This window comes from Ptychodera flava, chromosome 1, assembly GCF_041260155.1.
Source record: "Ptychodera flava strain L36383 chromosome 1, AS_Pfla_20210202, whole genome shotgun sequence".
NCBI classification, from domain to species: domain Eukaryota; kingdom Metazoa; phylum Hemichordata; class Enteropneusta; family Ptychoderidae; genus Ptychodera; species Ptychodera flava.
The window spans coordinates 1,104,187-1,118,147 of NC_091928.1; the positions used below are offsets into that span (position 1 = coordinate 1,104,187).

The window sequence follows — 13,961 nt, forward strand, 5'->3', positions numbered from 1 at the left end:
TAGATTACTCTATATGTTATACATATGTACATTGATTTTTAGTTTGATCTGGTCTAAAATGGCTGCGTGGCGGCCATTTTGTTTCCTATATTTTACGACTGTACGTTTGTTCACGTAAATTTCTCAGAGATGCCGGGCGCGATTGCATTGAAAGTTAGTACCTATATTAATCCTTATCACATATATATGCATGCGGATTTTTGTAATGATTCGATCATAAATGGCTGTGTGACGGCCGTTTTCTTTCCTGTATTTGATATCCATCCACAGGGGTCCCAGGTATGATCCACAGGGGTTCCAGGATGAAATTAATACTAATGCTGTGTCTATGCATAGGGGCTCATGAATGCAGATATCTGAGATATTCCTGTGCCAATTCTTTTTAAACTTGGTACAAGGATACTACACTATGGCATTCACATGCAGGTCTATTTATATTGGTATGGCTTGCATAATTAGGTCTAATTTGCATAATTCAAGATTAGAGCGCTGTTTCTGGTACAACAGTACCAAATTTGATGAAACTTTGTGCAGATGGACTTATAGGTCATGTCTGTGCGTGCGTGCGTGCGTGCGTCTGTTCACGCAGACATCTCAGAGATGCCTGTAGCGATTTCATTCAAACTTGTCACAAGGATTACTTCATATGTCATACAGATGCATGTCAATTTGTTTTGTGGTACGATCCAATATGGCTGTCGTGTGGCCATTTTATTACGATTTTTTCATGTATAGAGCCATTACTCAGGCATGTTTCAACCGATTTTATTCAAAGTTGGTACAAGGACATATACCGATCACATAAATATGCACACCAATTTGTTTGTGATGCAATCCAATATGGCTACCTTCCGGCCATTTTTTTTCAATTTTTTTCATGTACAGAGCCATAACTCAGGCATATCTCAACCGATTTTATTCAAAGCTGGTACAAGGACATTGACCTATGTCATACATATGCATGTCAATTTGTTTTGTGATACAATCCAATATGGCTGCTAGGCGGCCATTTTATTACAATTTTTTCATGTACGGAGCCATTACTCAGGCATGTTTCAACAGATTTTATTCAAAGTTGGTACAAGGACATTGACCTATGTCATACATATGCACATTGATTTGTTTTGTGATACGATCCAATAAGGCCGCCATGTGGCCATTTTATTACGATTTTTTCATGTCCTGAACTACAGCTCAGACATGTATCAAGCAAATTTATTCAAAAGTATTTTTATCACAGACCTAATGAAGAGGACTCTATCCTCTCTGAGGACCTGTAATCAAAGTACCCATTAACAAGTGGGGACTGTGTCATCAACGATGACTTGTTGAAATTATGAGAAAAAATTGGGAAAATTACTATTTTTGAGCAATTTTGTCATTTTTGGTCAAAAAATCTTAAACAGTATTTCCTTTTTAAAACCCCTGGACAGACAGTTTTCATATTTGGTACACAGACGTACAGAGATGACAATAGTTAGATATGTGGAAATTGTCCTGAAATATAAAAATTTGTATTTTTAAGACAATATTGTCATTTTTGGTCAAGAAAAGTCGTTCTCAAAGTTACTTGTTTGATAGCTTTGTAATTTGGTATAAAGTCCTTTGTTTGATAGCTTTGTAATTTGGTATAAAGTCCTGAGGGATGTTATTAGATAAATTTTCTGCTCAAAGTGTTGGGAAACCCCAAAATATGTCTATTTTAGGTAATTTTCTCAGTTTGTGACCTTAAATGACCTACACTAACCCAGGATATGTTGTGAGACAATTTTGAAGGCTGTGAACATAATTTTGTCATATTTGGTATCAATTTTTAGGAAAATTTGATCCAGAAAACAAAGCTGAGGTGATATTTTTCATTTCGGACCAATTTTTGCATCTTTTTTATGTAAGACATACAAGAACTGATGAGAAATTTGGATCCAGGATAATTCCAGATGTTGTACTCACCGCCCACAGTGGAGGCATTTCCTCTGTAACTACCTAAAGTGCTGTTTACATTAGAATGATAACACTCATCGCATGAATTAAAAAATCTCCAAGGTAGTAAATATACTTCCTGTCATTTGGTCTTATGTAATACCAAGGGGTGGAACAATTGATATTCAGGAGGGGGTAGAGTCTAGAAGATTGATGATGTAGCATTACTTTTTTACCAGATCCCTTGTACATTTTTTTATCCACTCCCACCTTTTTAGCTCCTCAGTTTTATATACTGAGGAGCTATTAGAATTGAAAACTAGAAATGGCGGCGTCAACTTTTACTTCCTTCTGTCAAGACTTCCTTCTGTCAAGATTTGGCCAACTAACTTCCGTCTGTGCGTCCATGTGTCATGTGATAAACTGCGGCGTCAACTTTTACTTCCTTCTGTCAAGACTTCCTTCTGTCAAGATTTGGCCAACTAGCTTCCGTAGATGTGTATCTGCGATTTTTACAACATCAACACAGCAGGGCTTGATGTGGTCTTGTTTACATCTTTAATCAGCTACATGCTCTCAGTTACACAACACACCAGGGCCACTCCATGAATGTCAGACAGAGAAACATAAACAAATCACCACACTTTGCAATGTCATGTATCTTTCATTTTTATTTGTGATGGACAAATGAGCTTGAAAGTTCAGGAAGGTTTTGAAATTTTCGCTTGTCCAGTCTCAGTGAATCTACATATTAAACAATTTTGGGAATTCCTGACAGTTGGACACAATGATAAGTTATCTGTTGCTTACAACGGTCTAATCATTGCAATCCTAGTTCTTACAGATGAATCGGCCCTGGTGTGATGTGTAACTGAGAGGTGTAGCTGATTAAAGATATAAACAAGACCACATCAAGCCCAGCTGTTAATGTCGTAAAAATCGCTGATACACAATACCTTGGCTAATTAAGTTTTGCAGCTTGATCGGATTTCACTCTAACTGGCTGTCAACTTCAATGTGTTTTTGTTACATAGAGAAAACTATGGGAGCAAAGTTTTTCGACAATGTCACATGACCAGCCACTTCCTGTGTTAATTATGCACATACCTAATTCTGGGCTTAATAATAGAGCTATAGTTCTGATTGTTCGTATGTAGGGATAACTATGGGATACAATTTTTTTTGACAAAATATCACGTGACCTTGATGACCTTTGACCCCAAATATACATATATGTCCATAACTCAGTAACCACAAGGGCTACACCCTTCATATTTTGTATGATGGGAAACCTTATGACGCCACAACCTTTACCTCATTAATCATATACATATCTAATTTGGGGCAAGCCAATAGAGCTGGAGGTCTGATTTTTGGTATATAGGGATAACTATGGGATACAATTTTTTTGACAAAATGTCACGTGACCTCAATTACCTTTGACCTCAAATATAGATATTTCTTCATAACTCAGTAATCACAAGGGCTACACCCTTCATATTTGGTATGATGGGACATCTAACGATGACGCATCCTGTACCTCATTAATTATGCATGTATCTAATTTTGGGCCAGTCAATAGAGCTAGAAGTCTGATTTTCGGTATATAGGGATAACTATGAGATACAATTTTTTTTGACAAAATATTATGTGACCTGGCTGACCTTTGAACCCAAATATACATATATGGCCATAACTCAATAACCACAAGTGCTACACCCTTCACATTTGGTATGATGGGAGACCTTATGGTGCCATATCCTGTACCTTATTAATTATGCACATATCTAATTCTGGGCAAGCCAATAGAGCTAGAGGTCTGATTTTTGGTATATAGGGATAACTATGGGATACAATTTTTTTTGACAAAATGTCACATGACTTCGATGACCTTTGAGCTCGATTTCACAAATACTACTGTAGCCTTTCATCTTTTTTGCATATTTATTTCTCTATTGCGCCTGTGCAGACAGAAAGATGGTAAACATTTTGCAGAATTACTTAATCATCTCAGAGTTGGCCAATATACACAAGAAGATATAAACCTACTTCAGCAAAAGGCTGATGAATTTTCTGGTCAAGCAGATCAATGTGAAAATGCAATTCACTTGTATACTACAAATTTAAATGTTGAAAAACACAATGAAGCAATTTTCACTAGAGTGCTGACAGAGAAATTACGGTGGCTCTCCTGCATTCCAATGCAGTAAATGGCGCTTACTCACTTTACTGGTCGCCTTATAATAAACCGCCACATACTCCATCAGGATATATTGATGTTAATGTATGCAACTTATTATTATATTAATGCGCCAAATCATGCCGTATATACAATTGAATGTATCTAACACAAATGTTGTGTATCCCGTATCTCAACCCCATGCCTCCAAGTCAATTACTGCTTACCAACAACCAACTACTTCAACTGGCCTCACACTTGAGGAGCTTCAGTGTCCTTGACGCTATTTTCTTTTTATCAAGCCTTCTCTGTCTGTTTTTTGTTGTTGACATTTGCTTATATATTTAGGATCTGCTTGTCCCATTGCTATATAAGTTGATATGCATGTTCCTAAAGATGACCTCCAGTACCTAAGTTGGAGACCTTATTTGCTTTTGTCATTGTTGTTTTTCCTGGTTTAAATATTTCTCGAATGGACCAATATTCAAACCGAATGTGAGCACATAGTGTCCTTGACGGTATTTTCTCTTCTACCGCTTGTTTCTAATGCAGTGGTTTTGGCACAGTGTTCACTTAAGTCATATTTTGATGTGAACCATTGAAACTCATGCAGGTGATCAAGTCATGCACAATAGTACATCTATTGATCTCAACCATGACCAACGGTATTCAATCATTAAATACAAGGAATGTAGACATGTAGGATTACAATGTGAATGTTGACGTAATCATATTGATTGGCCTGAAATGGTGGCTTTGGTCAGGTTTAGTAAAAATTCTTTGAGTTCAGATAATCAGCTATGGACCTACATGTAGTCTGGCAGAGACCCTGCAATTCGCGTTCTTCCCTGTTAGAACATACAAGCGCCCTTCAGAGACGAGATGCGAATCCCAGGGTCTGGACATTCTTGCAAGCGACCGGACGGATTTGTGCCTGTTCAAGGTACTTTATAGAACTACACACATCCGTTAATAAAAAAAACGACAAGTACCATAGCCAAATAAAATTAAAAATGAAAAATAAAAACATACCGCGTATATAGGTCTACCAGCTACTAGTATTTATTCTCTCCGCCCAGTTAGATAGGTGTTTCTTTTGACGTCACTACCCTTATGAAAATTCATATACTTGCAAAAACCGACAGTCGCTGTGTCTGGCAGCGCGTGCTCACAGCTGCACAGTGTAGCCTTCGAATGCAGGCCCATCGTTGGCGCGCACAAAACAAGGCACATTGACTGTGGAGATTCCACTGTGGACCCTGCACATTTGCTATTAACTTCATGAAAGTATGTGTTGTTGACAGCAACAGACATGAGCATTCCTTACTTCCGTAATTCATTCATTACTTAATAGCTACTTCCTTTCAATACATGTGTGTATTGAAGTGAGTGAAATGGATATTGCATGAAGAAAAAGCAGAACCAAAACCAGATTCATGAAAATCAAAGAATTGTGTTTTGGTGGAAAAGAAAGAGAGTGTACAAATGCTCTTTTGACTACAAAATTTTACTGACTTCTTAAGAGGCATATTAGCCTTCAGAAAAAGCATAATGCTAATAGTAAAAAACATTAATCACTGAAACTGCATGTTTTTACTTTTTTGCTTACGATAGACAATAATAGACTACAGAAGCTACCGGTATTGGTTCTATTGGCTCAGATACCCAGGGATTGGTATCTCTTCAGCATCCATTTGTATGTCTGCCTATATGTATGTACGTACATACATATTTGTACATTATATGTTTGTACGTACGTACGTACGTATGTATGCATGTTTGCCTACGCAAATATTTGTAGAACCACAGACCTCACAGACTATGATATTTGGTGTGTAAATGTATCATGTGATTATGACAAATTTTTTTTCTTTTTGATCATATTATTGAAAATATGCAAAATACGCAAATTCGCTCATGGCAGCATTTATTTTGTCAAAAATCTTCTAATTCATAACCACTTGTCAAAACAGCTTTGATAATTGGTATCCAGATTCCTGGGGATGACCTAACTCAGTGGATTATGATAGAATGTTTTGTGTTGGGTATGACACTCATGTTTTACATTCCTCCTGCTTATACGAGTTAGAAATTGCCCAACTATGTTTTACATTCCATCATAACCAATTTAGGTGTTTGGTTCAACTAATTTCAATAGCAGCTACTATGTTTTTCTACACACAGCAAGGCCAACAGTTTTCTTGACATATGCTAGTGATCAGAAGAAATCATCCACTGGATTGAAAAATTTGCTGGAAAATCTGACGGGAAATGGTTTTCGGGTGTATTTGGACATGAAGAGATCTTCATTTAGGAAAATGGGGGAAGATAGAGTGGGTTGGTTGACAGAGCAATTTGAGTCAAGTGATTTCATCTTGGTGTGTTGCAGTCCAAAATATATTGAAGAAGCTAAGTTAATAGATGTACCAGATGATGTCAATGACTCTAGTCTGAACACAAGGTAAGAGAGGTCATGATGTATTGAAAGAAGTCTTTCAGAAGACCCATCATACTATGAATAGCAAATATGTATTGTCAGATGGTAGTTGTTTAGTAAATTCTATTTATCACATGAACTAGCCCGTATCTTTACCTGTGTTATGTACACCAGCACAGATAAGAAATCTATATTATCCCTGTTGTGTGTCATCAAGCGGAACTTTTTTCCTGCAATGGTACCATTCGTACATGCACGTTGTGACACAGACCGATTTGTCGTGATTGATTCCGTGCTCTCATGGCATTTTGACAAAAAGGTGACCTGATAAATCACGATATGGAAACATAGAAGGCATGTCCAATGAAATTTCAAGTTGCTAAAGCTTTAGCTATTCCCAAGAATCAAATTAGGATACTGGCTATCATTTTAATGGCTCAGTAACGTCACGGCTCCAGTCGTAAGGCTACGTTGTCGTACCTTGCGATCGCCAAGTGACGTCATACCTGGCAATCCCGGTTGGCAATAAACCCAAAGATACACCTCAACAAAAGTTCAACTCATTAAATGAGTACCATATAATCTTCAGGAAAGCACATAGAAGGCACAAGCATAAAGTCATTCAACGAACAACGATAAACTTCCTTCATTACACAAATTATTCTGTTGTTTCTCGATCGGGATCAAACCTGCAGCGTAAGGCTATAGTGAAGACATAAGCTGTCGACTTAAACTCTGCAGCACAGTGCAGGGCTGCAAAGTTGACTTGGACAACACTCACAACAGAACAGTTCCCATCAAGTAACAAAATTGGGATGTACCAATGGGCAATATATGTGTCACAGCAAACATCAAAGTCCGTAAGACAAAAACATTGGCGACCGAGATGGTCACCGGCGGATACCAGTGACAGCAGTGCCCACTTCAAGTGTATAAGCTTACACTCTGTGTGTCATTGATCTGAATCTTTCAGGCTTGCCAAGGTCGTAAACTTGTGATATTTTAAAAGCCACAGCATCTCTAAGAATGATAACTACTGTTTTGATTGTGTCATTGCATTAACTTCATAAATATAATTGTAAATATTCTGAAAAACTCAAAATACTATGGTTATCCGTCGCTAGTGCAGTGAAAGCTATGTCCACCGTGGCAGACTTGCCTTGGCATCGGTCCAGCGCGAGACAATGATTGACACGCGCACGTGACCGAATCCGTATGTCTGATTGGTGGAGATACCATTCGGTGTATCAAAATTGAGGCATAATCGGATTTATGAATGAAAGTATACCTGTAAACATTTGCACATCTCCTGGGTGACGTGCCGCTTTACTCATTAAATAAAAGTAATCTGCGTAAAATAAAACACTAAATCGCAATAAAAATCATGCACTTTGTTACATTAATTTTGATCCATCCACATCAAAGAAAAATAAGAAGACTGTTCATGTGATAAATATATAATCCCATGGAATATTTCTCTGTTTGACGTCATCGTATACGAGTGTTTTTCGTGGAGCCGTACAACTTCGAGCCGAAGTATCACATATCTTTGTTTGAATGTATATTATATTAAATGCAGAATTTAACAGTGTACAGACTAATACTTGCTATGTTGGTTACTCTGTAATATAATATCACTGTACGGCAGAGTAAGAGTGGAAATAGAATTTAATTGAAAGTGACAATCCACTCTGACTCTTCATTGAAAGTGACAATCCACTGTTCACAGTACTTTTTTAGTCAAAACATTTTTGGATACTCTTCTTCATGGCAGGTGTTGATGGCCTTGCTTGCTGTGTGGAAAGAAGCTCACTTTTCTCGAGCTACCCAGCATGCTTTGTGGCATAGGCAGAATGGTGGACCATGACACAATCATCTTGATTATTGGAGATTTGTAAATGTTGACATGCATATCATGAGAATTCAATGCAAAAGTGACATGACTTGGTGGACTAAAAGGGTTTATCTCAGGTGTCAGGTATTCTGCATGCAACTTCAACTGGATGATGTTAAAAGGTATATTCAACTTAAAGTGGCCTCAAAAGAACGTGGCTTCACTGACAAAAACCAATACTAACATATGTTTAACTGCATTATCTTTACAGATACATTGCAACCTTGATGCAAACAAAGCATAGAGAAAATGGATCCAGATATGATCGCTTTATTCCAGTTCTAATGGATGATTCCAGTTTCACTGATGTCCCCATATGGCTTCGTAATACAGTCATTTATCACTGGCCAAAAGATTATCAACAGTTACTGGGTCGTCTATCATACGTAAGCCGCAGGATTCAAAGACAGAACACTGGCAGTGTGCCTACCATCGTGCAAGTTTCACACTTATCTGCTCCAAATTCTCAAGGCTCATCTCTGCCGAAATGATCGACAAACATTGTAGAATAGGCAAAGTGTAAACTGTTGTTGAAGGACTTTGTCATCATGCAGAGAGTGGGTTGATTTTCTTGTCAGTAATTTCTCTGAAAGAAGCACATATATTACAGAGTCTTCAGTGAATGGTGAGGGAATGTAATCCATTGAACTAGGATGTTCAGTTTAAGGATAAAAAGTCTCAACTGTCCAGCTTGTTCACAAGACAAGTAGATAAGTAAATATACACATATATTTATGTCAAACGGAGTTCAAAAACTATGTAGGACTAATGAATTACATTATGTAACTTCCGTAAAAGGTTTTGCTGAAAGATGGAGAACAAACCTTGAATTGAATCAGTGGTTTCTTTCTCCCCAGTGCCTGTACTTCTCTACCCTCTGGTCGATGCCTTTACTTCTCTGCCCTCTTTTCAATGCCTGTACTTCTCTGCCCTCTGTTCAATGCCTGTACTTCTCTGCCCTCTTTTCAGTGCCTGCACTTCTCTACCCTCTGGTCGATGCCTGTGCTTCTCTGCCCTCTTTTCAATGCCTGTACTTCTCTACCCTCTTTTCAATGCCTGTACTTCTCTACCCTTACATATGTAACTTTTTCAGGTAATTTGATCATTTTTAGTCAAACCTCTGATTCACTTTTGTTTATTATGTTTATTACACTATTTTAAAACTCAGTATTGTTTAACTATCACTAGATCACTTCAATTGTCTTTAATTGTTTATTAGCTCATATTTGGTTTTATATATAAATACCAAAAAGAGCTTATATGATGAGTCTGAGTGGCGTCTGTGTCTGTATATTTGTGGGTATGTGCGGATGTATGTCCGTCACACGCAAAGGCTCCCATAGCGCCAAAGCTTCCGTCTCAGTATTTGGTGTACAGGTAGATGTAGGGGTTGAGATGTGAATTTGTTCAAATGAACACGTCAGTGTCAAAAATGTGCAAATGAGGTAAGAAAACGCGAAATTCTGAAACAGGCTTGAAACAGGCTTACTCCACTGACTTGAGTCATTTCCTGTCATTGTTTATGAACTGTTACATATTAACAGACCTGCTCAAACCATAGACAGAAGAGGGGAGGAAGACCGTCTATGGTCAAACTAAGGGGGGCTAGCTGCCTTTCTGCTATGCATGTTGCTAAAGTTGACCTCCAGTACCTAAAGTTTCGGACCTTAATTACTTTTGTCATTCTTGTTTTTCTGGTTTAAATATTTCTTGTTGTTTGTCTGGTTGTACTGTGCAGAAATCATTGTCATAACATCAACGTAGAATTTTCCTGCACTGAACAGATAGAAACAACATTTATTGTTGATCTTTGTTAACCCACACTGGTATGTACCGATTCTGATCAAATTTGAGCGACACCGTATAATTGCGGTATTTTTCAATTGTGTTTTCCAAGTCATATTGTTTTTAAATTTCTGACTTTGTAGTTGAAGTGGTCAATAGTTGGAGTGTCCTATGAATCAGTGATATTGGACACAAGATTAATTTCAGGAAAAATCTTAGCAGACCTCCTACAGCCACCCGGTTGCTTGTAATAACACATGGTGATCCAGGTTGGTTGTAATAACATATGGTGATTACATTAGTTAAACTTTGTTGTTCAAAGCCAGCAGTATTCAAATATTTTTAAAATGTAATGTTTACAAGTAAATGTTGGTAACAGTATATCTCCTAGGGTGTCATTTTTTGTAGCCGTTATGTAACTATCATTAACCCTTTGAGTGCCAAAGTCTATTTTTCTCCCCTTTTACAGAATAGACCCCAGTCAATTTTTCTCAGAGGTTTGCCAAAATTTTGAGAAAAAACTGTAGCAAATGAAATGTGATGTCCGTTTGGTCCAAAATTATCAAAAGATTATTGAAAAATTCATAAAAATTGGTAAAATTTTGCACTAAAATTTTGGCGGGAGAAAATTGCAGCTCTCAAAGGGTTAAATGAATGTAGTTAAAATAGTTCAAACTTTGTGTACAGAAATGAATTCATTGTCATTGGAACACCAAGGATTATTATCTTGCTCAACATAACAGTGTGTGTTTGGAAATCAAGATTATTTTTTTTTATCAAAACATGGTATGAGTGAATGATTACATCAAACAATATGCATCCAAATGTACAGTTTGAATATTGTTTTATGAAACACATGGTACATAATGTTGAGTATACAAAAAGGTCGAGACTGAACAGGCGTCATAGAAGTGACAGACTGGGTAACTAGAAATGACAGACTGGGAGTTTAGAAGTGACAGACTGGGTAACTAGATGTAACAGACTGGGTGTCCAGAAGTGACAGACTGGGTATCTAGAAGTGACAGACTGGGTATCTAGAAGTGACAGACCCCTGGGTATCTAGAAGTGACAGACCCCTGGGTATTAAAACAACAGAGAGTAAATTAAGTGACTTGCAGAGTACAGAGGATGTCCATGTGCCTTGTCATACACAGGGGATAGATTATGTGCCTTGAAAAGTGAAATTAATGGATGTATGGAAAGGCTATAGCAAATACAGTAATGTGTGTTATGTTCATGATCAACTGAAGAATATCTTTTCATACATGTATGTGTACTTTATGTAGGCCTATATTGCTTTAACAGACAAACAACATATATTTACTCATACATTTATATCTAAAACTTTTAATGTAATGCTAAGTTTTTCCGTATGCTGATTCTGTCATTAAGTCATTTTCAAATAACTGTGTAGAATGTGTGGAAATGATGAACAGACGGTAGAAGATAAGAAAAAATAGGGAAACCAACTAAAATGCCATTATTTTTTACTCCTTTCAAAATGGAATATGTTAGAGTGGAGTTTCAGCTGCCATGTGTACGTAGCATGGAGTTTCAGCTACCATGTGTACATAGCATGGGAAGTCATTGGGATAAGTCAGTGTCTGTTTGTGATTTTGTATGTATGAGTTTTTGTGATCCCTTGCTAGTTAGTTTTTATTCATTGAAGAAAAACACATGATCCTACAATATAATATTTAATGCATCATCTTTTCAATCGTAACTCATGTTCACAAACCATGAAAATTTTAATGAACATTAATTATTGGAACACCAGATAATGTTGGATTTTAAAATGATCTGCTACACTTGGATTTAGTTGAACCAGCTGTACAGCAGTTTTACTTCCATTATCATAGAATACTTTCTCAATGATTGTATCCAAAGACACCATTCAAAACGGTTATATGTCTTAAGGTAGTATGCACCTCGAAAGTGAAAGACTTAAACTTTTGCTCAAACTTTCCTCAAGGGATCTTTCAATCATTCTCTTTCAAAATCAAGAATAAAAACAGGGGGTCACTGTGCAAATTTTGGTGCTAGAGAAACAAATTACCCAAGATTTACTGACATTAGAAATTCAAAAAGGCTGCATCCCTGTGTTAAAATTTTCGAATTTCGAAAAACTAAGGTGGTAAAAAGTTTTCTTTCACCAAGAGCTTTAAAATGAACCCCCACATGTGGTATATCAGAAAAGAATTGTAAAAATTTGAGAGTCTGAGGTGCATTCTACCTTAACTGTCACCTTGAAATGTTTTATCACAGCCTATTACATCAAATGATTCTTCATATCAGTACAGTAAATCAATTTTGAAACTTTACATTGACTCATTAGATTCTGTGAGCAAGCTCTTCATTCCTAGTCTAAAGAGGAGAGTAAAAAGGTTGTAATTACAGAATTCTGTATCATCCACTTCCAAGTTGTAACATTAACCTTTTTCTTGCTATGTTCATATGTCACCATCAAGTCAGAAATACTAGTAAAGGCATAACATGTCCCATATGTTGCATTTTAATAAAGACTTTAACATTTAAAGGCCCTGAAAACATACTGAAAGTATGATTTTTGCCATCTAAAACTGCTATACATATCTGCTAAGTGTGCAAACATATTTGTAGATTTTTGGTCAGTACAGTACTTTACCATAGACCTTTTTTAGGGTCTATGATCAGTAAGACTTGACTAATAGCAAGTGACAGGCAGTGCAGGATAAGGGTTAATACATGTTAACATTTTGAATTGCATTAAATACACAATCAATACATGAAACACAATTTTCACTTATGTATAAGGGGTTGCATGCTATGACAAATTCCACCGGCAAAACCCTGCAAGTTTAGGTGAATGTATGAAAACTTCCTAAGTATCGGTTTTACTGTGTTATCTGTTATCAGTTTCATTGAGATTCTTAATTTTTAATGTCTGATAAAAATTGTTTTTTGCATGGATTTAAAATAAAAAGAACATTGTAATCACACAAACCTTGAGATGTACTTATTTCAGTTTGATAAGTCTTCAAACTTTTACCATCTTGATCAGCTTACTGGTTAGACAGCTTTAAAAAACGGTATCTGCCTTTATACCAGTAAATCATAGCTTTAATAGCTTACTGGTCAGTAAGTTATGTCAACTTTGGATTTATTATGTTTTAAACCTTTGTATTCATCATCAGAATCCCAAATAATATTTTTAAGCAATTTGACTAAAATTTATTATTTTTGAGCAAATGGCAATTTCGTCTTGTGTTAGGTCAATAAGACTGCATTTTTTAGCTACTATAGACTATATAGTGTATAGAAGCCATTGGGATGGGTATCCGTCCAGTGTCAGTCTGTATGTATGTATGTATGTCCGTTTGTGAAGTGCCATCCACTCAAATATCTTGAGAACTGCAGTACTTACTGATTTTATATTTGTTGTGTAGATGAAAAATATGATTTTTTGGTTTTTTTTTATTTTTTGTTACTTTTGAAATATGCAAATTAGTGCCAAAAAAGGCATTTTTGGTAGAAAATCTCCTTCATAACCGCTGGTCAGACAGCTTTGTTATGTGGTATACAGGTCCCTAAGGATAACCCAACTTTGATTTTTTTGTCATTTTTGGTCAAAACTGTATTTCATCAAAACCGCTCATCTGACAGCTCTGATATTTGGTATACAGGTTCCTACAGATGAACTTAATATGATATATTGAATATTGACAAAATCTGCAATTTTGTATTTTTGGTGCAATTTTTGCCAT

At 36.5% G+C, this 13,961-nt stretch overlaps 1 protein-coding gene across 1 annotated transcript in view; it reads left to right on the plus strand.

Moving 5' to 3' along the window:
* The window catches only part of LOC139143871 (uncharacterized), a 53,052-nt gene extending 39,852 nt beyond the window's left edge, over positions 1-13,200 (plus strand). Inside the window, exons 5-6 of the mRNA XM_070714810.1 lie at positions 6,284-6,560; positions 8,642-13,200. Coding sequence (XP_070570911.1) covers positions 6,284-6,560; positions 8,642-8,921 — 557 coding nt within the window. The 3' untranslated portion in view covers positions 8,922-13,200. The remainder of the gene's footprint in view (positions 1-6,283; positions 6,561-8,641) is intronic.
* Positions 13,201-13,961: the final 761 nt, after the last annotated feature.